A 25,190-nucleotide genomic window follows, 5' to 3' on the forward strand; every position below is an offset into this window, starting at 1 on the left:
CAGGCAGAACACTTTATACGTAATAAAAAAAATAAATTTTAAAAGAAAGAAAGAAAGAAAGGAAGGAAGGAAGGAAGGAAGGAAGAAAGAAAGAAAGAAAGAAAGAAAAAAAGAGAGCCTTGCAGTCATAGAGAAATAACATGATGCTCTTGTGGAGGCACTGTTCAGGGGACATGGGATCCCAGGAACAGGGCAGCCTCCCCTCCATTCTCAGTTATGTAAAGACTCCTCAAGGCAGGACAGTGAGAAGTGGTCTCCAGATAGTCAGAGTCAACCCATCACCTGCCTCCAAGTACCCAAATGAGTGAGGACAATTTGCTCTGTCCTACCCAAAGGCATTTGCATTTTAACCCATTGGTGCCTTGAGCCAAAGGAACTAAGGGCTAGTGGTGGAGCTCAGGTAAAGCAGGGGATCTGCTGGCCGTGGTCCATCCCCTCAGCCTCCTTGTCTGAGAGGCCCTTCCCTATCTACTACCTCAGATGGACAGTCTGATGCTACAGGGAGGAAAAACTCAGCCTGGAGCTTGGGTGATGCTGGTCAAAAGTAGGCAGAGATTTTTTCTTATGGAATGTGGGGTAAGTGAGTGAGTGACCATAGCAACGCACCCCAGGATGCCAAACAGAATGACACAGAGAAGGTATTTATGCCTCTGCATTAGAGGCTGACAGCTAGCCCTCTTCCCCCAGCATCACCCAACTGAGCCAGGCTTCCGGGACTCCTGACAGTGACTCCCAGGGCCCACCTGCTCTTTGCAAGAAGGTCACAAATGGGCTAGCAAGTGCCACTCTCAACAATCTGAAAAGAACATTCAGTGTTTCTATTGTTGTCAGAAGAGACCAGAGATGTGATGTGTCTTGGATGGATGGGGTAACTGAGAGGCAATGGTTGAGTGATTCCAATCATTTTCCCAGGAACCAGGGCCAGGTCTCCTAGCTGGGGGTAAGATTTAGAACCTGATTGGCTACACCCACCAGGGGAACTTAACAAAGAATAATACTTCATCCTAAGGAACGATGCTAGGTAGGTTTTCTACACTGTGGCAGGCAGGTGCTCTCTGTAAACAGTTGAGGGGTCTCTGTAGACCACTGTGGGGGTTCTCTACAGACCACTGAGGGTTCTCTGTAGATCATGGGGGTGGATTTCTCTGTATATTCCTGAGGGTTTCTCTGTAGACCACTGTGGGGGTTCTCTACAGACCCCTGAGGGTTCTCTGTAGATCATGGGGGTGGATTTCTCTGTATACTGCTGGGGGTTTCTCTGTAGACCACTGTGGATTCTCTGTAGAATACTAAGAGGTTCTCTATAGACTGCTGGGCAGGGGATCTCTGTAGACTTCTGGGGGAGGTCTCTGTAGATCACTGGAGAGTCTCTGTAATCACTGGGGGTTCTCTCTAGATTATTGGGGAGTCTCTGTAGATCACTTGTGGTTCTCTGCAAGCTATTGAGGGTTCTCTGTAGATCACTGAAGGTCCTCTGAAGGCCACTGAGGGTTCTCTATAGATCACTGGGGATTCTCTGTAGGCCGCTGGAGGTTTTCTGTAGACTGTTGGAGATTCTCTGTAGATCATTGGGGGCATTCTGTAAACTGCTGGGAATTTCTCCATAGGCTGCTGGGGGTTCTCTGTAGATTTCTGAGGGTTCTCTGTAGGCCGCTGTAGGTTCTCTCTAGACTATTGGGGATTCTCTGTAGATCACTGGGGGTTCTCTGTAGACCACGGGGGGGGGGCTCTATAGACATTTCTTAGTCTTTACCACCCCTTTCTCTGTCTGGCACATTCCTAGGCCCCTCACTCTTTCTTCCTTCCAGAAAAGGAGCCATAAAATCTTCTTTATTTCCTCTCCTCCTTCTGGAATTTCTCTTTTCCTAGAAATCACAGCCTCTCATAGTAATAGGTGGATATTATAAAACTCATAAATAATATGCAGGCAAAGCTAATGCCAGTTGGGTCGCTACACTCACCATATTTGCAGGACTTGTTTCATACAAACTGTGGGACTTGGTGAAAAATCAAACTCAAGGCCGCCTGTTTCAAAACTATCAAAATTTTCAAGAAATGGGGCACAAATCCAAGTATAGAATTCCCTAAGCCACTGCAATCACATACCCAGGAGACCAGCCTTGCTTCCTCGGGTCTCCCCCACAGGCTTGTCCTCTGGCAAGAAATATAACCATGCTCTCACTTCAGAGAGTAGCTTGGAATTTGGGGTAGGAGCTGAGGAACTATACAATGATGGCGTGCTATCTGTGTCCCCTGGTGAGGCCGTAACCTAGTTGATTGCTAGGTAGCTACTAGGTGGGAAAACCAAGGAAACCAAAGGGGCCTTGGGAAGACTGAATTTGTCAACTGATCCCAGGCAGAGCTGCTGTAGGACACAGGGGTTGAGCACCAGGAAGTGACCAGCACCAGTTGAGGTGGCATGCAAAGCCGGTGAAGGCCGTTCCCTCTCTGATTGCAGGCACTGCTGGGGTCAAGTGTCCCAGTGAAGAAACCCTGACTTGGGATAATGGCACTGGCAAAGCCAAGGTCAAACTGGCTGAGCAAAGAATGCTCCGTCAAGAAGAGGCAATGTTCTAGGGGGTAGGACAGAGGGGCCCCAGGACATTGAAGTCCCAGGTTACCTTCAGCTTTGTGTGTGTGTGTGTGTGTGTGTGTGTGTGTGTGTGTGTGTGCTCATGGCAGGGAAGGGAGAGTGGGAGGCCAAAGTTCAACATCAGGTGTCTTTCTCAATCTTTTCTCCTTTTTTCAACTATATGGTATGCATGTGTGTCTATGCATGTTCACATATGTGTGGCACACTGTGTGCAGGTATGTGCATGTATGTGGAGGTTTAAAGTTTACACAGGTGTCTTCTTTGATTGCTCTCCACCTTTATCTGTCTAGGCCGGATCTCTCACTGGAGAATCTGGAGCTCACTGATCTACCTAGTCTAGCTATGCAGCTTGCCCTAGGAATCCTGTCTCTGCCGCCTGAGCAGCTGCTATACCTGCCTGGCTTTGACGTTGCTTCTAGAGCTCTGACCTGTAGGTCCTCATGCTCACACAAGCGCTTTATCCACTGAGCCATTTTCTCATCTCAGCCCATGCACCTTTTTTTAATGTTTTAGACAGGGAGCCTAGGGCTTCCCAGTTTGGTTAGACTGGCTAGCCAGCAAACTCCGGGGATCCTCCTGTACTTTATCCACTCAGCCATCTCCCCAGTTCCTCGAGTTCAAATTTTATTGTCTCTTTTACCCCCACCCATCCAGAGTCTCTGAACAACAGTCGAGAGAGAGAGAGAGAGAGAGAGAGAGAGAGAGAGAGAGAGAGAGAGAAGAAAAAAGCTGAGCCTGTCTGGTTCTGAGCTTTAAGCCTTCCCTGGCTTTCTATTGCTATTAGGTTGGTTGTACCTGGACTGTCAAAGCCAGCCAGATGCTACACAATCAGCTCTGGCCTGTACTCGGGACTCAGTCCTAGCAGGAACACATGCATGGGTGCCTCAGAGCCCCCCAGCACACAAACTGCCTTCAGCCTCTGTGCTGTGGTTCCCTGTACCTTCCCTTCTGGCTGCCTCCTGCTTAATCTCAGTCCTCTTGAAAGCTTCACTTGACCCCTAAAGATACAGTCTGGGGGCCCCACTTCTGTGATTCCAAGGCTAGTCCTTCCTCACCTCGCACCATCCCAACTGCCTGCTCATCTTCTCCTGCCGTCTTGGGAACACCACAAGGGCAGAGGGTACATCTCTGATCACCCGCATCCCCACCCTTTACATGGTGCTACCACAGCAGGCACCCAATGCAGGCAGAGTGAAGGAAAGAGCTATCTGTACACCCATGAAAAACTGAAAGCTATCTGAGGACAAGACAGGACAGGCGGCTGGCTTTGCATATCACTTCCGGACATCCTAACACATTAGCCTGTGGGAGCTGGATGCTGTATCAGGTGTTGTGGAGTGGAGGAGATGCTCTTATGGGAGGAGCTTATGGTTTTGTAGGAGTGGGCAGAGTTTGGGATAAATGACTATGATACAGGGGAAGATATAAGAAAGGCTGTAAGGGTGCTTCAGATAGAGGACTCAGGTTTCAGAGGTAAGAGGCAGACTGTGGATGAGGACCAATCTGACAACAGGAAAGGGCAGGGGCTAGAGAGCATGCCTGCGCAAACTCTCTGATGCTCCGTCAGCAGGATGCTGGGGAATGTGCTGTGAGAGACTGTAGGAATGGGGCAGCCAGCTAAGGCCACTGAGAAAGGACCTCAATGCCAACTAGAACATTTGGGTTTGGTAGATGAGAGCCACTGAAGGTATCTGAGGGAGGGTGGAGAGTAGCTTCCCGGGGAGATTGGGAAAAGCCACTCTCATAGGACAATGGCAAGCAGGTAGAAGGAGAGGGTGACGACCACAGTGACCCAGGCAAGAGAACCCAAAGCCTGGGATGAGCATGGGTGAACTGAAAGAGAAGTGAGGTGAGGAGGTAAAGTCTATAGAGCTGGGTCCTTGGGTCCTAAGAGAGGAAACGGTGTGGGAGGCAAAGGGCCAGGGCTGCCGGCTGAAGAGAAAGAGAAGTGAGAAGCAAACAGGGGACCTTGAGTCAGTTCGGAACTTGGTGGGCTTGCAAGGTGGATGGAGGGGCCTTCAGGACCACGTTAGCTAGACTCTCCAAAGCTGGTAGGACCAGTGTGTGAAGTGGGACCCCATCACACAGCTGGCCCCAGGGGTCTACACACACGAGTGAGTGCTAGCACCCAAGAGCACAGAAGCTCTGTCCCTCCGTCCCCCTCCCAGGCCACAAGCAGTGATTCATGCCCTAAACTTAAAGAGAACTCCAACTCTGGTTTTTAAAGAGCAGAAGAAACCAGCAAAAGAGCCAGGCCAGACCACAAGCCAGTCATCAGCCGTGGAATGTGCTTGCTGCTGACGGTGAAGCCAGCCAGGAGCAGAGGCCCTGGCAGGCCCCGAAACAGGCCCTGCCCATTATCCCAAACAGGACAAAATTGTCACCCAGATGTTCTCTGGTCTTTTCAGTCTGGACCTGCCTGAGTTCTGTCCTGTGCATTTTAAACCTAGCTGCTGAGCCACTTTTGCAATGGAGCCTGGTCCCATATCACCCTGGACTTCTTCAAGTCTTTATTCTCTGGTCAATGCATAGGACTAAGACCAGGAGGCAGGCAGAGCCTGCTACAAGGAGGTCTTGTGTTAGTAAGTGTCTAGCAGGTCTCCCCAACTTTTCCCTTGTCTCTGAAGGCTGCCTTACAACCAGGAGGATACTGATAAGTCAGCTTAGACCATGCTGCAAACCCTTCAGGATCCCCCCTCTTTTCTGACCCCTGTCTTTTCTGACCTGAGAAGACCCCCTGTTTCTGACCCTGTCTTCAGCTAACCCTAGGACCCCACAGCCACAGAAGCCATGTGTATTAGTTCCTTTGTATTGGTTACTCTGATGCTGTGATTTTAAAAAAAACACTGACCAAAGACAACTTAAGGAAGAGTTTACTCTGGATTATGCTCCAGAGGAATGAGAGCCCATAATGGCAGGGCCGGGCATGGCAACAATTGGTAGGCATGGCAACAATTGGTAGGCATGGCAACAATTGGTAGGCATGGCAACAATTGGTAGGCATGGCCACAGACACAGGAAACTGAGAGATCACATCTTTAACAGCAAGTACGGGGGGTGGGGGGGGGGGAGAGAGAGAGAGAGAGAGAGAGAGAGAGAGAGAGAGAGAGAGAGAGAGAGAGAGAGAGAGAGAGAGAGAACAGGAAGCAGGGTGAGGCCTTAAGAGAAGCCCCACCAATGACATACTTCCTCCCAGGCTGCCCTTCACAAAGTGCCACCAACTGGAGACCAAGTATTCAAACGCCTCAAATGCCTGACCTGATAAGGGACATTACATATTCAAACCACCACATTTTGAATGCTTCCCCTGGGGACCCTCTGTCACCTCTTTTCAGGACCCCATCTCACCAAGTCCCTGGTTATAGTTACTGCTCACTAAGATTGCACCCTCCTCTGCAGACACAAAGACAGATACCCTCCTGCCTCTTCTCTGCTTTGGCCCCTGGGAGGACTGAATGCCATCTAACATATGGCTGCTTCCTTTATTCATATTGCATGCTGCAGGCCCTAACACGACACAATCTAATGAGAACAAGATTTTTCTCTATTATGTTACTTAGATATCTTAGGCTCTGGCACTGGATCCAACCAGAGTAGACAAGCAATAGTTGTAGAAACGAACAAATGGATGGATGGAATTCCACCCAGGAGTTTATAGCACTCCCAATCCCTTCGGCTGACCAAGCTGCTCGCTCGTCCTAAGACACTGACTGCCATGCTGTTTCCCAGCCATTAGTAACGGAATCTGTCCAGGGTAGAAGAGTTTGGTGGCAGTCAATGGTCACAGATAAACATGGCAAAGAAGCCTGCTGACGGGCATGAAGATTCCTTGAAGGAAAGATGAATGGGTACACCCCAGGCTAGGCCAGAGGTACCATAGGCTGGCCCAGATGGCCCACACTTGTTCACTATCACTCTCTGAGAGGCAGCAGGGAACACAGAAAAGACCTTGCATTCACATGGTGGACATGCAGGTATCTAATAGGAGCACCCAGGCAAGAGCAGACAGAAGAGGAGAACTTTTAAAATGCCAACATCATGTGCCGATCAATCAGTGCAGACTGCAGCCATGTCACGTGCCACCTGAGAAAGACTTGGGGGTACCCAGAGAAGATGAGGAGGCTGAGCACAGACCCCAGGTTAGCACTCACTCTCTGGGAGCCATGGGATATGAACAGTCCCTGGTGGTTTATGGGAAGCCTGGGCTACAGGTGGAAAGTCTGAGTCTGCACCCACCAAATCCCTGCCAGGAGCGTGACCCTCAGACGTGAGGTCTCAGTGCCTGTCAAGACAAGCTCTCTCTTTTGGGTGTGCAATAGGAACTGCAGTGCTCACCCTATGGGACTGGTGTGAGAAATCAGAAACACTATCTAATGCCCAACGGAATACTGTGTATCCGGCAAATCCCAGTAGCAATGGCAGTAATTGCTACTGTAGACAGGAAGTCACCTAGTCAAGACCACCCAGGTGATAAAACTACAGTCTGGGTTTTAACTCATGCAGCCAAACTCCTCAGACTGATCCTAAGGGGATTTAGAAAGGGCTTTCCCAAGGCCAGACCACTGCTGTCAGTCAAGAGAAACAGACCACAGCTCAGCACAGTTTGACCATCTTGGGAACCTTTCTTCTTGTTTTTTTTTTTTTCCTGCCTTTTATTTCTTTACATCCCTTCCATTATTTCTCCTTCCCTTTCCTTCCTTTCCAGGGTCTCATGTAGCCCAGGCTAGCCTTGAATTCACTATGTAGCCAAAAATAACCTTGAACTTCTGATCCTCCTGCCTCTGCCTCCCAAGTGCTGGGACCACAGGCGTGTTCGCCACATCCAGCTTATACAGCACTAGGACCAAACCCGGGGCTTCACGCTTGCTGGGCAAACATTCTACAAACTGAGTCATGTCTCCAGCATCTCTCTCTTGCTTTTTCATTCACACAACTTTGGCTAACCTCTGTGTGTTTCACCTAGACCTGTCTCATCCACCTCAACATAGGTGCACCAGGTGCAGCCATGTGGTCCCCAGTGAGGACAGATCTTCTTCAGCCTCTGCTCCTAAGAACTTAGAAGCTATGGGGTGCCCACTTCGACTGGGGAACCTTTTATGAGATGGACCTAGTTCTCCATTGCTGCAGTGTGGCTTCTTGGCTGCTGTGGCTGCCCCCATGTGGGTTTGTTGACGTTCCCTTGGGAAACAGCTGTCCTCTTGGGGATCACGGGGTCTGCAGAGAGGCTAGCAGGTGCCCAATTGTGAGTTTGAGACCAGCCTGATCTACAAACCAAGCTCCAGGACAGTCAGGGCTGTTATACAGAGAAAAACAAAAACAAACAAACAAACAAACAAAAAACCTGACCTATAACCAAACCCAGAAGGACTTCCACATGAGCCTCAGGGAGCCAAACCTTCTCCTCCTCAAAGTGTCCCATTCATCCTCAGCAAGTCAAGCCAGTGGCATCTAGTGGATCTATGTCAAGTCCTGTGAAGCCAGAGAACCTTCTAGATGGGTGTGGGCATCCACTGAGGGCGAGCCTGCTGCTGCCTTGAAAGGGAAGGTCCTCACAGGTCCTTTTTTTAGTTGACGTTCAAAGAACCGAAACAGGGTGGCCCGGCCATTCTCTGGGCCCTCATTAGCCTCCTTCCTCCTGTCTAAGGGAAAGCCCTGCCACAAATTGTACATCTCTAGCTTCGCCCTGCTGTTTGCCTGGCTTTGCCCACTTCCCTGACTGAGGCTAATCTTGGATGCACACAAACCTTTATTTACACACCCGAGGCAAATGAGACCCAAGCCCAGGCCCTGGAAACCAAACCAAGCTCTTTGAGCTGATTAGTATGTCAGGGAAGATGGGGACACAGGGCAGCTGTTGAGGCTAGATACTGTTCCACTTACATCCTGGCAAATAGCACCAGAGCATCAGGGCTGTACAGTAAACCCAGAAGTGAAGGAATGAAGCAAACATACGTGGATTTCTTTAAACCCTATGCAAGGACTCAGAGATTGGGTACCTAGTCCAGCATATAGCTTTTCCAGAAAAGGAGCTGAGAACCAGGAAGAAGAAGAGATTAGTCCATAGTTGCAATACAAGCTAAAAGCACTGGGGTTGGAGCTAAGACTTCTGGGGCCAAATTCACCACACTAAGCTTCTCTATTTCCTGAACCTACAGCTCTCATGGTCCCTTTAACCTCTATTGCAGCTAGTGTCCCACACTTGTGTTCTTTCTTTCTGTCTTTCACGAATGCACCATGGTTACCTGTGGTGTGTTAAGCATTGTCCTAGGTGGTAAGGATATAGAAGAAAAGACAAAATCTCTCCAAGTGCTGTGCTGTGAAATGTCTATCAATGGATTTGTCTCTAGGGATGAAGTAGAGAGAATCTATGTGTGTGTGTGTGTGTGTGTGTGTGTGTGTGTGTGTGCAGATGTGGGAGTCCATGGGGTGTGTATACATGCATGGCACATGTGTGGAGTCATATGAAGGACAACCTTGGATGTCAGTCCTCAGGCACCCTCCACCTTGTTTGAGACAGGGTCTCTCATTGTCTGGAACCCAGCTAGCTGGCTGGGTTTAAGCTTGCAGGGATCCTCCTGCCTCTGCCTTGCATAACAGCAGGTGAGCAGCACATACCTGACCTTTTACATGAGTTTTGTGGGTCTGAACTCAGGCACTTGTGCTTATAACACAAATGCTCTACAGACTGAGCCATCTCCCCAGCCCTGGAGTGGAGAGGATCCTTATTCTGCCAATTACCTGGTATAAATCTTCCCACCCTGGTCATTTTGAGTTTGAATACTGTCAACTCTTGTGTGAGAAGGCTCTGGTGCATACTGGTCCATTCACCCTGTGTGACTTAAACCACTGGCAATTAGTTTTGACATGAAGGAAGTAAAGAAGATGCCGTGAAGGAGGAAAATGGGTTCTTCATAAGATGGTCAAACAATCTCAGAGGCTTGCCATTTAACCAAAACACTGAGAAGGAGCCACCAGCTGAGTAAATATCTTATAGACAAGGACTGGGGGTGGCTCAGTTAGTGAAGAGCTTGCAAGGAGCAAGGCTCAGTTAGTGAAGTGCTTGTTAAGAGCATGGCTCAGTTAGTGAAGTACTTGCTAGGAGCATGGCTCAGTTAGTGAAGAGCTTGCAAGGAGCAAGGCTCAGTTAGTGAAGAGCTTGCTAGGAGCATGGCTCAGTTAGTGAAGAGCTTGCTAGGAGCATGGCTCAGTTAGTGAAGAGCTTGCTAGGGGTGTGGCTCAGTTAGTGAAGAGCTTGCTAGGAGCATGGCTCAGTTAGTGAAGTACTTGCTAGGGGTATGGCTCAGTTAGTGAAGAGCTTGCTAGGAGCATGGCTCAGTTAGTGAAGAGCTTGCTAGGAGCATGGCTCAGTTAGTGAAGAGCTTGCTAGGAGCATGGCTCAGTGAAGGGCTTGCTAGGAGCATGGCTCAGTTAGTGAAGTACTTGTTAAGAGCATGGCTCAGTTAGTGAAGGGCTTGCTAGGAGCATGGCTCAGTTAGTGAAGGGCTTGCTAGGAGCATGGCTCAGTTAGTGAAGGAAGAGTTTGCTAGGAGCATGGCTCAGTTGGTGAAGGGCTTGCTAGGAGCATGGCTCAGTTAGTGAAGAGCTTGCAAGGAGCAAGGCTCAGTTAGTGAAGGAAGAGTTTGCTAGGAGCATGGCTCAGTTGGTGAAGGAAGAGCTTGCTAGGAGCATGGCTCAGTTAGTGAAGTACTTGCTAGGAGCATGGCTCAGTTAGTGAAGGAAGAGTTTGCTAGGAGCATGGCTCAGTTGGTGAAGGAAGAGTTTGCTAGGAGCATGGCTCAGTTAGTGAAGTACTTGCTAGGAGCATGGCTCAGTTGGTGAAGGAAGAGCTTGCTAGGAGCATGGCTCAGTTAGTGAAGGAAGAGCTTGCTAGGAGCATGGCTCAGTTGGTGAAGGGCTTGTTTGGGCGGGGGGAGGGGAGCTTAGTGAAATGTTACCTCATGACTATGAAGGTCAGTTTGATTTCTACAACCCATGTGAAAAAGCCAGTGGTGGGGTTACACGCGTGTAACCCCAGTTCTGGAGAGTCAGTGGCAGGTGGATCCCCGGAGCTCGCCTGCCAGCGGCCGTGCCTACTCCGTGAGCTCTAAGTTAGTGAGGCCCTGTCTCAGAAAACGAGATGTACAACATCCTGAGAAAGGACACTAAGGCTGTCCTCTAACCTTTATACACACTCAAACACACACATGTACCACACAGAGAGAGAAAGATAGAGATGACAGAGACAGAGACAGAGAGAGCTCTCAGAGAAGAATGTTCCAGGCAAAGAGAACAGCTTCAAGGTGGAAGGAGATGGAGTGTGAGCGTCCTAAGGAAGGCCTGTGCCTGGAGGGCAGTAAGTAATAAAGATTGTGATTCAGGAGGGATGCAGTGGCGTGTGTGTGTGTGTGTGTGTGTGTGTGTGTGTGTGTGTGTGTGTGTGTGTGTGGTAGGGTAGGGGCTCCAGGAGGCTTTGAATAAGAAAGTTCTACATCCAATCAGGTATTTTGTTTTGTTTTAAACCACTCAGACTGTGGGAGAATAGCCTGGAGTTACCAAGATGCTCTTGAAGGCTTGAAGATAGAGTTCTGCTGGGATCAATTTCCCTATCTAGGAAAGAGGGGAAATGACATTAAGAGAGGAAGATGCACTGGCCTTCATCCGGCTACGGCTCTTACTCCTGAAGGGAGTCATGCGGGCGTCCTCTGCAGGTGTCGGACAGTTCTCTGGGGCTGGGAGGGAAAACATGATAATTACAGCCAACTTCAGTGTGCTGTTTGCTGTGTTCAGTTTCCAGGCCAGTTCTCTATGGGTTTGATATCTGCTTAACTAACACTTTGGCGGACTCCTGATTTGCCCCAACTGAAAAGGGCCACCATGATTCTTCCTGGTGCTTCCTCCTTCCTCTCCGCTGCCTTTCTGGGTGTTGTTTCTCCCTGAACCTCTACTTCAGGGGGTGGGCCACCTGGGCCGCAAATGCCTGTCCTGCATGGTCCAGGTGAAGGTACCTCAATACCACACGGATACCACATGGACTGCCCAGCTCCCACCTGGCTGGTTCCCATTCAGGAAGTTTTTCCCCCGTGAAGCTCTGTAAATTCTCTGGAGAGCTGATGGAGCTCATACTAACTATAGCAAGCAGCTGAGCTAGCACATGCTGTGGCCCCAAGAGGATGGGCAGAATGGAATTGAACCTCTGTTCAGATGGGAAACAGAGCTGGCTCAAGGTGGGAGGTCTCATTGGCAGAGGGCTGGGGTCACTGGGCTTGGGGGAACGACAGGAAAAGGCACCCTCTTGTGACCCTTCTTAGAAACTTCCTGAAGTGAATGGGTCAGGTGAGGCCCTCAAGGTGTGCTCACTCTTCACTCCTGGTGCCTGTCAGGGCCTCAGAGTCTTCCGGACTCTCAAAGTGGGCCCTCTCCCCTTCGGAGCGAGGATGCCCAGCCCTCTCATTATCCCCGAAAGGGAATGTGTCTTTACCACATGTTGGATCACATACAGAGACAGGTCCATAGAAAACCAGGGCAGATGCCACCGAGGCCTCAGCCTTCCAGGGACCAGGCTTTGGCTTGCTCCTCCTGCCTTCTGGCTTGCTCAGAGCAGCCGGCTGCCAAAGGCAGCCGAGGGTGTGGCCTGGGGGACCTGCTGTTCCCCAAATGAGATAATGTCCCTGTGAGACTCCTCTAGAGCGCTCACACAAGGTGCAGAGAGACACCGCCTTTCCAAGGAAGCCTCCCCCCACCCCCTGCAGGCTTAACCCCCTCTTCCTCCCTACTCTGACCACCCCCAACACCCACCCAGACACTGTCCTCCCTTAAGACCCACCCCTTTCCCAGAAGTTAATGGAAGAAGCCATTTCTTCCTCTGTGTAGTATGCCCCCATCTTGTTCCAATCCCTTGACTGTGCTCACACATGCACACGCAGCCACTTTCTAGTAGAGCATGGTACCTCCCTAAGGTGTTGGGGGGTAACCTATGCAAACCCTACCCATAAACAGCTCTGTCCGGCTTTCAACAGGAGAAAGGGGAAGAGGAGGAGGAGGAGGAGAATGGAGCAGACAACAAGGGGAGAAAGGAAGGTGTGTGGTGGTTGCTATTGATACCAATGACTGGAGAAATATACGGTTAAACCCCATGGTGTCGCCTTCAAGGGAGAAGGCCAAGATAATTCAAGGTTAGCAGAGGCAGGAGGTCCTGATGGGCACTGCTGATTAGCAGAGGCAGGAGGTCCCGAAGGGCATTGTTGGCACTGCTGAGGTGATTGAAGAAGGGTGTGAAGTGGGTTTTGTAAGAATAAACAAGGGCTCAAGTCTCTCTCCTGAGAAGACCCAAGAGTAGGCGAGTTTACTCTATAGAGTAGAAGGCTGGTGGTAAGACCTGGCCTGCTGTCGCCAAGCCGTCACCCTCCCTACCTGACTCCATTGCACCCCCTGACTATAACAGCAGGCAGGCCAAGCTAGGTGCTGAGTCCTCAGAGAGGTGGGGATGCAGTTCACCTTCACAGGAACCCTAAAGCTAAGGGACATTTGTGATAGCAGAGAGAAAAGGACACCCCTGGAGACTCCTGGGGAAAAGCCAACCCATGGAGTGCTCCCAGGGCTGATCTGAAGGCCCCTAGTCTCTGATGAGGAGCTAGGAACTGGTAACAGAGGAGCACACGCACTCAGGACATCGGGACTATCAATGGCTAGCCTGATGGGTTCTGGCGCCCAGAGAGAGCTTGTTCAAGACCACACAGCCAGTGAGCAGCGGAAGCAGGGAAGAGACCAGTTATCCTAACAACCAGCCTGGGTCTTACCATAGCAGCGTCAGCTCTTAATAAGGACCCATCCTGTACCCACACACCCTTCTCACTGCCCTGTAATGATCTGTTTCACAGTCCACCCCTGAGCCTTTGACCTTGGCACTTACTCTCCAGTCATCCCTGTGTCCCACCCTACCCTCTCTAGGTGTTCGCATTCCAAGGAGATGCCAGGGAAGGGATTCCTTAGCCACTCCAGCACCACACAGCCATGTCCCGAGGGGTCGTAGTGGGCAGCTTTAAAATGTTGAGCATTCTGGTGGGGACTGTGAAGCAGTAGCTTGTTGCTGCAACAAAATGCTCAAGAAAAGCAGCTTTAGAAAGTGAGTGTTTATCTTAGCTCACAGTGTGAGGGTACAGTCCCATCATGGTGGCAGGAGCTTGGAGTCCCGTCATGGTGGCAGGAGCTTGGAGTCCCGTCAAGGTGGCAGCTTCCCCTAGCTGGTCACATGGCGTCCCACGTTTAGAGTGGATCTTCCTACCTCAAGTCTCATAACCATGATAATTCCTTATATCCAGAGATTTGTCTCCAAGGTGATTCTAGATTCTTTCCAGTTGGCAATCAGCTCACAGTGGTGCCATGTGTGCTCTCTTGCCCCAGAACTCATTGAGGTTTTAGTGGCACCACCCAGGTCTGGGGGTGAAGCTAGGTTTTACACAGAAGGATAACCACGTTCCCTGGACACCCACCAAAGCCTCCATCTTTCTGATGTCTGATGTGTCCAGAAGCTCCTCCAGCCTGTTGCCAAGTCTCTACGGCGCAAACAAGCAGAGGGAGAGCCAAGCCTGAATAGTGCAGACTATGAGCTGATGGCTTTCCTAATTATTCCCCCTTGGCTTGGGAATGCAAAATATTATCACTTTTGCCTGGAGATTTCCCCTCCCAGATGTGTTTGGCCAACACTCAGATGAGTTCGCATTCTTTCTGCCGCCTGGTCTCCAATTCCCAGTTGTTTGCAGAGATTCAAGGCAGATGCTTGTGTGCTGACAACTGGAAGTCAGCTGTGTGTGTGTGTGTGTGTGTGTGTGTGTGTGTGTGTGCGCGCGCGCGCGCGCACCCCCAGAGAATCGCTCACATGTGTGGATTAGTACCTGCGATGTGGGACTGAAGCCTCTCATGCCATGCAACCTGGGTCACAAAGAAGCGGACATATTCTCCACGGACACACAGCCAAATGATGACAACGTTGAGATTAGAACTCAGGTCGCCCCACCCTACCCTCACTTCCCCCGGCATGGCTTCAGACTCCACTGACTTACAAACAAGTCTGTTGGCCCACTCAGCATGACTGAGGACCCTGGCGACTTCTGTCTCATCCAGACAAGCACTCCTACTCCCCAGAAGACACACCAAGCAGACATTTCTCTAAAGTGAAGATCTGTAGAGAAAGTCACACTGAAGAAGTGGCAGAGATTAAGTAGGAGAGTTAGCTCAGCATTCGCCTCACAAGCGTGAGGACCTGAGTTTGAATCCCCAGAAGCCATGTAAGAAGCCAGGTGTGGTGGTGTGTGTTTGTAATCCCAGAAATAGTGAGATAGGAGGTAGAAACAGGCTGGTACACGGAGCTCACTGGCTAGCTGCCCTAGCCTCCCTGGTGAAGCTTCAAGTCAGTGAGGGACTCTCCCTCAAACCAAAGGTAAAGGCAACTGCGAAGCAACATATGAACCCCCCCCCCCCGGCACTCACACCTATGTATGTGCATGCATTGACATGTACATGTATGCACACATATGCATACATACATACATGCACACATACATACAGAATAAAGAGGGACATGAAGAAAGGCTGGCAACTTTGGGGAAATCCCACCCTCCCTGTGCCTACTTAGCTCACTTGTAACAAGGGTCTTTGATGGAGGAGGGTCATCTGTCTATGTGTTACTTTCATTGGTTAATAAAGAAACTGCCTTGGCCCTTTAATGGGACAGAAAATTAGGTAGGCAGAGTAGACAGAACAGAATTGTGGGAGAAAGAAAGCAGAGTCAGGCAGATGCCTCAGGCAGACACCATAGCTCTCCTCTCCGAGATGGACGCAGGCTAAGATCCTTCCTGGTAAGACACCACCTCGTGGTACTACACAGATTACTAAATATGGGTTAAAGCAAGATATGAGAATTAGCCAATAAGAGGATGAAACTAATGGGCCAGGCAGTGTTTAAATGAATACAGTTTCTTTGTAATTATTTCAGGTAAAGCTAGCCGGGTGGCGGGAAGCAGCCTGCCACTCCCATCACAACAGGTCTTAAACCCATAAGAAGGGCCCAGAGAGTGCTTTCTAAGAATCCTGCGTTCTGCAGAAGTGGCTTAGATCCGCCATGAGGAGTGGGGACTGCTCCTTGCCCTTCTTGTCAACATCAGCCTCTGCTGCTGAGCCTTGTGCATCAAGCACTTTACCAACTGAGCCAATCCCTTGGCTCTCATAGGAGATTTTGGTTGCTCTCTCCTAAGATCTCTGGGAAGCTTTTTGGGAAAGTGAGGGAGGATGGTGAGAACAGTTGAGTGTCCCTCACAGTGTGGATGCTCAACATGCATGCCATAAGCTATCATGAAGCACTGGGTTGACAGTAGCCAAGGTCACATTAGGCCATGTCCCTCAGTCCTGATGGGAAGCCTTGGTTCCACGTGAGCCGTCACCAGCTGAGTTTGAGAACTGATCTCCCACTGATGTTCAAGTCTGTGACTCTGATCTCTTGGGACCAACTGGTCATTTTCAAAGCCAAGTAAGAACCTGAGACAGAGCAGGGCTGCTGTTAGCCACAGAGTAAGAGCCATCAAGGAACTGTGAATTCCCCTCTGTCACCAGCTTGGGGCAGAAGAATGGCACAAGGCCCAGCCAGCTTCCTGGCATCTCTACAGCCAGCCTGATAATTCTCATCAAAAACAACATCTGGTTTTGTTTGTATCTGAGATCAATAATCCCTGAGGAGGGTTATACCCACCCCCACATCATCACCAGAGAAAGAAAGCCATGGATTTCAGAAAAACCAGAGATTGGTGAGAGCCAAGGTCAGGGGGACAGACTCAACCTCTCCTTTAGGAAATCCACCCTCTGGTTAGTTTGGGTTGATGCATACAGTAACTGGATTCTGGGAACTTAAATGTCTCTTTTCTGCGGCCAGGCTTTATTCCTCTCTTCCCCTGGGAGACTGGGTGAGGTAAGATGGAGGTCGGGCCAGTTCTAGACTGAATTCCATGATGGACACTGTGCTCTGTCCTGAAGTCAAGAGAGAGACCCCCCCCCAATCTCTGCAAAGAGCCTTCTCATTCCTGAGCCCTCCATCTGGACCCTAAAGAGGGTGATCCTGCCCCAGCTCCCCAAGCTCTTTGATCTCCTTCCCAGCTCACCTGCTGAGTGAATTCCCACAGATTAGCATCACAGAAGTGCAAGACTTCCGTCTCACAGGGCTGGTGTGAGATCTAGGGGCTCTGAGTAAATGTCTCCTGGTCTCTATTGGTCCACACTGTGCGTTAGCAAGACCTTGACTTCAGGCACTGGGGCACCTGCAGCGAGAAACTATATCTTCCCAAAGTAGGGTCCTTGCCTCCTACCTTGAGGCCACTCCTTTCCCATCAGACTGTGGATTCCCCCCATCCAGTCATCTCACACAGGGGCTCCTCAAAGACAAGGTCACCCGCCTGCCTCACAGTCCAGCCTCTCTGAGGCAGAAGAGCAGCCTGAAGCCCAGACACACCCCCAGGCAGCCTGCACCCACCCCACCCCCAGTCTCACCGTTTCTCTTTTCTGCTCTCCTTCAGGATTCACAGACACCTTTAACATGGATACCAGGAATCCCCGAGTCATCGCTGGTCCCAGTTCTGCCTTCTTTGGCTACACAGTCCAGCAGCATGACATCAGTGGCAAGAAGTGGTGAGTGAGCCCTGGGACCCCCTAACCAGGGCTGCTCATATTCAGCGCCCTCCTTCCTACCTCTGGCCTGCCAGCTGCCCAGACTGGTTCTCCTGGGCTTCCTGATTCCTGGGAATTGACTCTCCATCCTAGCAGGTCAAAATCTGATAGGCTCTGCCTCTGAGACCTTGAACATCCAATGTCATGGGCTCTTCTTTGTCTCATATGTGAAATGGGGGGAGGCCGAACCCCCTTTTCCAGGTGCAATGACCAAAGGGAGCAGGCACTGGGAGCCATTCACTGGTAAGGCATTCTCAGAACTCAGGGTCTCAACCGTGAAACCGTACTTGAGAGTGGCTGGGGCGTCTTGAGGTGGGTGTGAGATTGCTCATGAGGGGCAGAGGTAGTAGGGGTGGGGCACAGCGAGGCTGTGAGTGGGAATGGAGAGAAAGCCAGCAATAGCCCAGGACCACCAGGTGGGGCAATAAAGAGGGAAGCTTCAACCTCTAAGTTTTGGATAACTTTACTATGAAACAGCTTATTCGATCGTATGATCTAATCATGCCAAGTGTACAAATCAATGGTGATTTTAGTAAGTTTGCTAGGTTTCCTGACCATCCCCACAAGTCAGGATACGGACATTCCCATCTCCCCCAAACACATTCCCACACACCTGCACGGTTCAACTGGGTTTTCTCCCTGGTGGGTTTTCAACAGATAGACAAGGGCTTAGCACTTCTCCACGTTCTCAGAGCCTTCCCAGTGAATGCTGGCCATGGGTGCCTCCCACCCTGCTCTGCTCAGTCAAACACCTGCCTGGCCTCACATCTCTGACCTTTCTACTAGTTAGAGATGGGACTTTGCATCTGCTTCTTCCTCTTTTCTGACTCTGTGTAGCATGAACCTCTGTGGGAGGGAGCACCCAGGCTTGGGGAGAGGAGCTTGATGAGGCCATCCTATTCAGGACTGAGTGCTCCAAAGTCTTACTCTCTGCACGTTGCTATGGTCAGATTTTCAGCTGAGATCCAACTTCCTGAAGATAATGGGCCGTGCAGCTTTCCAGTTGCTCGTGTTAGTATTGATAGCATTTCTCCAGAAATCCCTCCTTTTCATTCAAGTTTTACGAATAAAATATCAACCATTGCCATCCTGCTTTTATTTTCAGAGACTTTAAGTTCTATGGCACGTCCTCATTTTCATGCTTCTCAAAGGTAGTTAATGCTGCCACCCTTTGTCACAATGTGCCCTGCTATAGGTGTATCAATTTATTGGAGTTTTATAAGGATTGATTCGGGGGTTTTGTTTTTAAGATTTATTTATTTTTATTTCATGTGCATTGGTGTTTTATCTGCATGCATGCCTGTGTGAAGGTGCCAGATGCACTGGAATTAGAGCTATAAATAACTACGAACGGCCGTGTGGGTGCTGGGAATTGAACCCAGGTCCTCTGGGAGAACAGCCAGTGCTCTTCACTGTTGCGCCATCTCTCCAGCCTCACATTCTATAAATCCAGATATTGTCTATTTCAGTAAATTACCAGGTCACTCGATCAGCCTGTTATTGTTTTTATTAGGTCTTTTTCTGCATGTCAGTTATATTAACATGGCTGTGATATTCAAATGTCTACAACTTCACTGTTGTTAGTCTGGTGGGTTTTTGAGTAGTGAGGGAGTCTTTTGGTCCGCTTATTCTATCAGTTTCTGAGATATGTGTATTAAAGTCTCCAGAGATTATTGGGAATTACCATTTAGTTCTGCCAGCTTTACTTTATATATCTTGAAATTGTTGGTTAGGTATATAAATTGCTACTAGGTGGACCAATTTAGCATTACAGCCTAGCATACTGTTTCCACTCTGTTGCCATGATAAATCACTAACCAAAAGCAACCTGGAGAGGAGTGTATTGACTATGCTTCCATGTCAAGGTCCCTGAGAGAACAATCAGGACAGGAACCAGAAGGTAGGATGGCTTTTTCCACACAGCGTCATCTCCTGCCAGTGTCACCTGTCATGGTCAAGCAGGTACAGCAGAAACCATGGGATAACAAGATATGCCTACTAGTCAGTCAGCATGATCTATCAATCCCTCTGTGGAGACTCCCTTCTCAGGGGATCCTAGACTGTGCCAAATCGACAGTTAAAGATGACTATGGTACCTAATATATCATATGTTATATCTTAATATTTTATATTGTGATTGTATTGCATATATACATAGGTATATGCACATACAATTGTCTAGACTACTGTGGGCACAATAGCCATCTTTTAGTAAATTCCTGTGTGTTCTTTCTCATGCCCTTGCTTTCAGCCATTCTGTAGCCTTACCTGTTTTTTTTTTTTTTGAAGAGTTGTTTTTATCTTTAATTATGTATAGGCATGTATGTCTGTGTGGGTATATACACATGAGCACAATTTCCTGCAGAGGTCAGGAGAGCGGGCATTAGGTCCCCTGCCACTGGAGTTACAGACAGCTGTGAGGCACCCAGTGTGGATTCTGGGGACTGAACTCAGGTCCTCTGCAAGAGCAGAACATGCTCTTAACCACTGAGCCGTGTCTTCAGCCCCATGTCCTCATATTTAAATCATTCTTCCTCTAAATGACACCTGAATTTTTAATCCATTCTGGTAGGCCTTGCCTTTTATTTGGATAATCCTGATGAGCTTTGCCTTTTAATTGGACCTTAACTACGATAACTCAGTTAATAACAAAGTCTCTTCAGATTATTAACATGCCTGCTTGTCTCTTGGCCTTCTTTTTCTTTTCTGCTTTTTATTGTTCCTGTTATACATTGTCCTGTTGTTTCTAGCTCTGGAGACTAAGTCCAGGGTGTCACATGTGCTGGGAAGCCACTCCACCACTAGAGTGGTGAGCTACTCCCCTAGCTTACACATACCTTCTTTTGTTTACTTTCGTGGTTCAACCTAAAGACTAAAATGTGAATTCTTGATTTTAAAATAGACTATGGTCTATTTTTAAAATTACATTTATTTACTTATTTGGGAGGGGGCATTAAGGCATGTATGTGAAGGTCAGAGGTCACCTAAGGCGTCTGGTATATCTTATGCTATATCTTAACATTTTATATCATAATTCTATAACTAGATATGATTTTAATTGGGAGTCAGTTCTCTCCTTCTGCCATGTGGGTTTCAGGGATGGAACTTGGGACATCAGACTTAGCAGCAAGCACCTTTACCTACTGAGCCATCTTGCTTGTCCAAGATCTATCTTAAATTAATGCTTTACCGCTGCCTAAATAACATGAATTCCAGTCATCTGTCTTGTCCCTTGTGCCATTCTTGTCGTGGGTTTTTGCTTTTACATAGCTATAAATTCCACAACGCCTTTAAACTGTCAGTATTCCTATCTCCTTCCTCGCTTAACTACCATTCTGTGGCTCTTCGTTATCTTCACATAATTATATGCTGTCTTTGCCAGGATTTTCTTTCAGAAGACAGCACCTTCAGTGTTTCTTGTCTTTAACTTCAGGAGTTGGACTTGCTCATCTGTCTGAAATACCTTTATTTCACTCTGGTTCTTCAGGTGTATCTTTTTTGGTACGCTTTATTCTGCCATCCTTATATTTCTTCCTGTTACATTATTATTGTTTTATTGTGCATGGGGGGGGTGCCCACGTGCATGGTGTATGTGCAGAGAGAGGTCAGAAGACAGCTCGAAGGAGGTGATTCTCTCCTTCCATTGTGTGGACTCTAGGGATAGAACTCGGATCAACAGGCTTAGCAGCAAGCACCTTTACTCACAGAGCCATTTTGATGGCCCTACCATTTCAAGTGATATCCCATGGTGTTCTGACTTTATAGAACCTGGGGAGATGTCATTTGTCTTTTAAATACAGTGTGTCACTTCCCTGTGGCTGCTTTTCTGCCTGTGTCTGGTGTCGGGAGTCTGAATCTAGTGTGTCCCTAGGCTCTTCTCTTTGTATTTTCTCTGCCTTGGGTTTTCCAAGCTCCTTGAATCTATCATTGGTAAATCACATCAGACTTGCAAGATCGCTGCCTTCCGTAAGGCTCTGCGGTTTGTATGTGCTGGGCTTCCGTAGGAAAAGCCCTCAGAGGAAAGCAGGGTGCGTGTGGGCTGGGTGCTGTAGGGCCTTCCTTTAGATAGCAGACTCTGCTTTGGTTGCTGCCTGCTGCCTGAAAAATGGCTGTTTCAAACGTTTTGTCCAGTTTTCCTAGTAGTTCACAGCCAAAATCAAAAGCCTCTTTCACACCGTTCTGTGCGATCTTCTGTGTCATTTCCCCAGAGAAGCCGTCTGTGATCTTCCTTTCCCTAGAGTAGCTGTCCCCACAGAAGTCTGTATTCCCTTTTCATAGCATCTTTATTTTTTCTCAAGTAGGTCATAATTCTTTGTGGAGCCAGGGGCTGAATGACTGGCATTCATTAGGTGCTCAAAGTCAGAGAAGTAAGCTGCTCTCCACTCGCTACAAAAGGATGCAGGCCACCTGTCTTCTTTTCCTCAAGATTTATTTTTTTTATATTGCTAAGGATTCATGATGCTAAGCAAACACTACACACCTGAGCTATGATTCTAGCCCCAGTGTGTGCATTCTCTTTTTCTCTTTAATTTATTTTTATCATTTTAATGGTGTATATGTGTGTGTGTCTATGATAACCAGAGTGTCAGATCCCCTTGGAGCTGGGTTTGCGGGGAGCCGAAGTCACCTGATATGTATGCTAGGAACCAAGCTCATATCCTCTAGAAGGGCTGTATGCATTCTTAAGCACTGAGCTATCTCTCCAGCTGCTCAGTATGCATATTCTTCACAAGGTATAAAAGAGCAAAAAGGGGGGGGTTGATATGGCCCCTGCACCCACATAAAAATCTGGGCATGATGGCAAATACCTGTAATCCTAGTGCTGGGGAGGCTGAGACAGGAGGATCCCTGGAGCTCATTGATTAGTCGATCTTGCCTGGTCAGTGACTCCAGGCTCAGGGAGATACTTTGTCTCAAAAAGATAAGGTGGGCCCAGCTGTGGTGATGCACACCTTTAATCCAAACACTAGGGAGGCAGAGGCAGGCAGATCTCTGTGAGTTTGAGGCCACAGAGGTAGTTTCAGGACAGGCACCTAAGCTACACAGAGAAACCCTGTCTCGAGAAACCAAAAAAAAAAAAAAAGAAAAAAAAAAAAGAAAACTGATAGGGCTCTGGTCTCTACATGCACACACGAACACACACACACATACACACCACATGCATGCACACCCACACGTGCCTTTGTACACTCGCAATATCACACACACACACACACACAGAGAGAGAGAGAGAGAGAGAGAGAGAGAGAGAGAGAAGATTAGGTTGAGGGGCTGATGTAGCTCAGTTGGTAAAGCACAAGGTCCTGGGTTCAAGCCCTAGCATTGCATAAACAGTATATAGAATATATAGTGGCACACACCTAAATCTCAAGAGGTGGAGGCAAGAGGATCAGAAATTCAAGTCCGTCCTTGGCAACACAATGAGGCCAGCCTGGGGCACATAAAACATGCCTCAAAAAAATAGGTTGAATGGACTTTTTTCAATATAGAACTTACTTTGAGCAATATTTGTTAAACATCTGTTCCTAAGCTCACAGGCTCTACACAGTCCTGGAATGCTAAAAACATGGTTTCACTCAGAAGTAAGTCTTAGACCCACTGAGGAGGCCATGACTCAAAAATTTAAAAAACAAGACAAAAGAGGACCTGCTAGTGTTTATGGCCGTCTTTGTGGGGTCACTTTCTCCATGAGGGCTCCCTGGAGTCTTTTCCTGTCCTGGAAGGGCCTTTCCATCCCTAAGCCTTCCTCTGACATCACTTCCAGGGTAACAAGGGACCTCTCATGAAACGCCCGCGTCTCATCCTTGCAACCTAAGAGCTGGCACAGCATCTTGCCCAAGACAGAAATTCAGTCAGATTTTAAAAGCGGGGAGCCTTGGCCAGGGTCTCTGGGAGGCCTTTGAAAAGGAAATGGGTCTGGGAAGGTTACCATCTTGACTTCTTAGGTTCTTTTGCTGATCCCAGAGCCTTGTGGGAAGGAGTTAATGCCTCGGGTGAATGGGCAGGGCCACACCCATTGGAGTCCCTAGACATGAGCTTACTCTGGCCACTACTGACTGAGAGCAGCAGAGAGAGGGAGCAGCCATGGGGACCCCCAGAGCTGCCCTTACCTGTGAGGTGGACTGCAGCAACCTGGGCATTTCAGGGGCTCCTATCCCCAGTGACAGGAACCTTATTCATTACCACATTTAATTATTCCCCGTATTGGTTGCTTGTCTTCCTACTGTGATAAAAAAACACCTGAGAAAAGCAACTTAAAGAAGGACTAGAGCATTTCTTTTGGCTCGTGGCTTGCAGGCACAGTCCAGCACAGCAGGGGAGACATGGCCGCAGAGGCGGCTGGTCCACCGCATCTACTCCGGAAGCAGACTGACTAGACTGCAGCTCGCTCTCTCTCTGTTTGTAAAGCGGGGTTGTGGGGGCAGCCTATGGAATGCTGCCACCCACATTTAAGGTGGGTCTTGCCTAAGCTAGATAATCTCTCCTAGGCATGTCCAGAGATGTGTTCCCATGGCTATCCCAAACCTTATCAAGGTGGCAGCCGTGACCGAGCCTCACATCCCTTCTCGGCTTCTTCCACTCGCCCCACTTTTCCCGCCAGCAGCTTTCTGGGAGTTTCAGTCCCAGAGAGGAACCGTGGATGCTGACCTTGGGGTGAAAGGCTGATGCCAGTGTCACTGGCTGATCATTTTGCATGGCCTCTGTGGCAACTGTTGATGTGGCTAGATGCAGCAGGCGCCTCAAAGGAGGGACAAGAGAGGATTTGAAGCATGGAGCTCTGTTACTTGGAGACAGACCTTGGAAGACTCCGCCTTTCCGAACCTCTATTTACTCAAATGTCAAAAGAGACCAGACCCTTCCCCACTCCATCTGGGAAAGTTAGGCAAGGTTAAAGAGCACTCTCTGTGTACATGGGTTTTATAATCAGCAACGCACAAAGTGACAGGTGAGTAGTTTGCAGCTGGAGGCAGGGAAACCTGAAATCAAGACAGTGGCTGAGGGTTGAGGGGCTTCTGTGCACCCAGCCCTGAGCAGAGCTCACACCTACAGGCTGTCTCCTGGGTCAGACCCAGGAGATCTGCGCTACTCAAATTGCTCCCCAGGAGTCTCCATCAGGGAGTCACCATCTACACCACCACTACACGAAGACACCACCAGACCAGACAGGAAAGTATCACTCCCAGACCCAGAGTGTCCCAGAGAAGGACTGGCCCACTGCCACCTACCACAGGAACCCGCAGGGGGTCCTGGCCATCATGCTGAAGCCTTGTGGGACATCAGTAGTGGCACTAAGAGGATGGGGGAACAGGCCTGGTGGGGTAGCCAGTAGGTTTTATTTTTAGTCCTTCACCTTCTGCCCACCATGCCCAATTCAGAACCCTCAGTGGGCTCTGCTGAGCATCCAGGGATGCTGTAGGCATCTTGAACCGTTTCTGACATGCTCCAGTCTCAGCAACAATAACAACACTCACAGGCACACAAAAAGGGAAGAGAAAACAAATTCCTCCGAGACTGAGTGTTCTCTGCCCCTTGTGTATTTTCAGAGAAATTCAATCCACATGCCTTGAGCGCGTTTACATTGAAGTGATTAAGCCCATTTGATGTCCCCATGCTCCAGGGCCGGCCTACAAAAGCCCCTGCCTGCATCCTCTGGAGCAGGAAACCTCCTGGTGCTGGGAAGAAAGGGAGCTGGGCCCCATAAGGTCCCTGTTCGTTCTTGAAGCTCGGCCCCTGGCTGGAGAAACATCAGCTCTCTGCAAGGCCGAATAGTCTGTTAAAGGAGACACTCGTGGGGCTATGTGGACTTTGATGACACCGGGCCGTGGTAAACTGCCTGGTGCGTGTATTAGTAACATCTTCAGTGTCAGGACAAAACGCCTGCAGAGCA

The 25,190-nt window shown here is 49.1% G+C and overlaps 1 protein-coding gene across 1 annotated transcript in view; it reads left to right on the top strand.

Annotated features, from left to right (window-relative positions):
* Positions 1–15,981: 15,981 nt before the first annotated feature.
* Positions 15,982–25,190, top strand: part of Itga11 (integrin subunit alpha 11) — an 81,617-nt gene continuing 72,408 nt past the window's right edge. The window contains 3 exon segments of the mRNA XM_042054721.1: positions 15,982–16,115; positions 16,199–16,401; positions 17,152–17,263. Of these exon segments, the coding sequence (XP_041910655.1) occupies positions 15,982–16,115; positions 16,199–16,401; positions 17,152–17,263 (449 nt within the window).

This window comes from Arvicola amphibius, chromosome 3 (assembly GCF_903992535.2).
Source record: "Arvicola amphibius chromosome 3, mArvAmp1.2, whole genome shotgun sequence".
NCBI classification, from domain to species: domain Eukaryota; kingdom Metazoa; phylum Chordata; class Mammalia; order Rodentia; family Cricetidae; genus Arvicola; species Arvicola amphibius.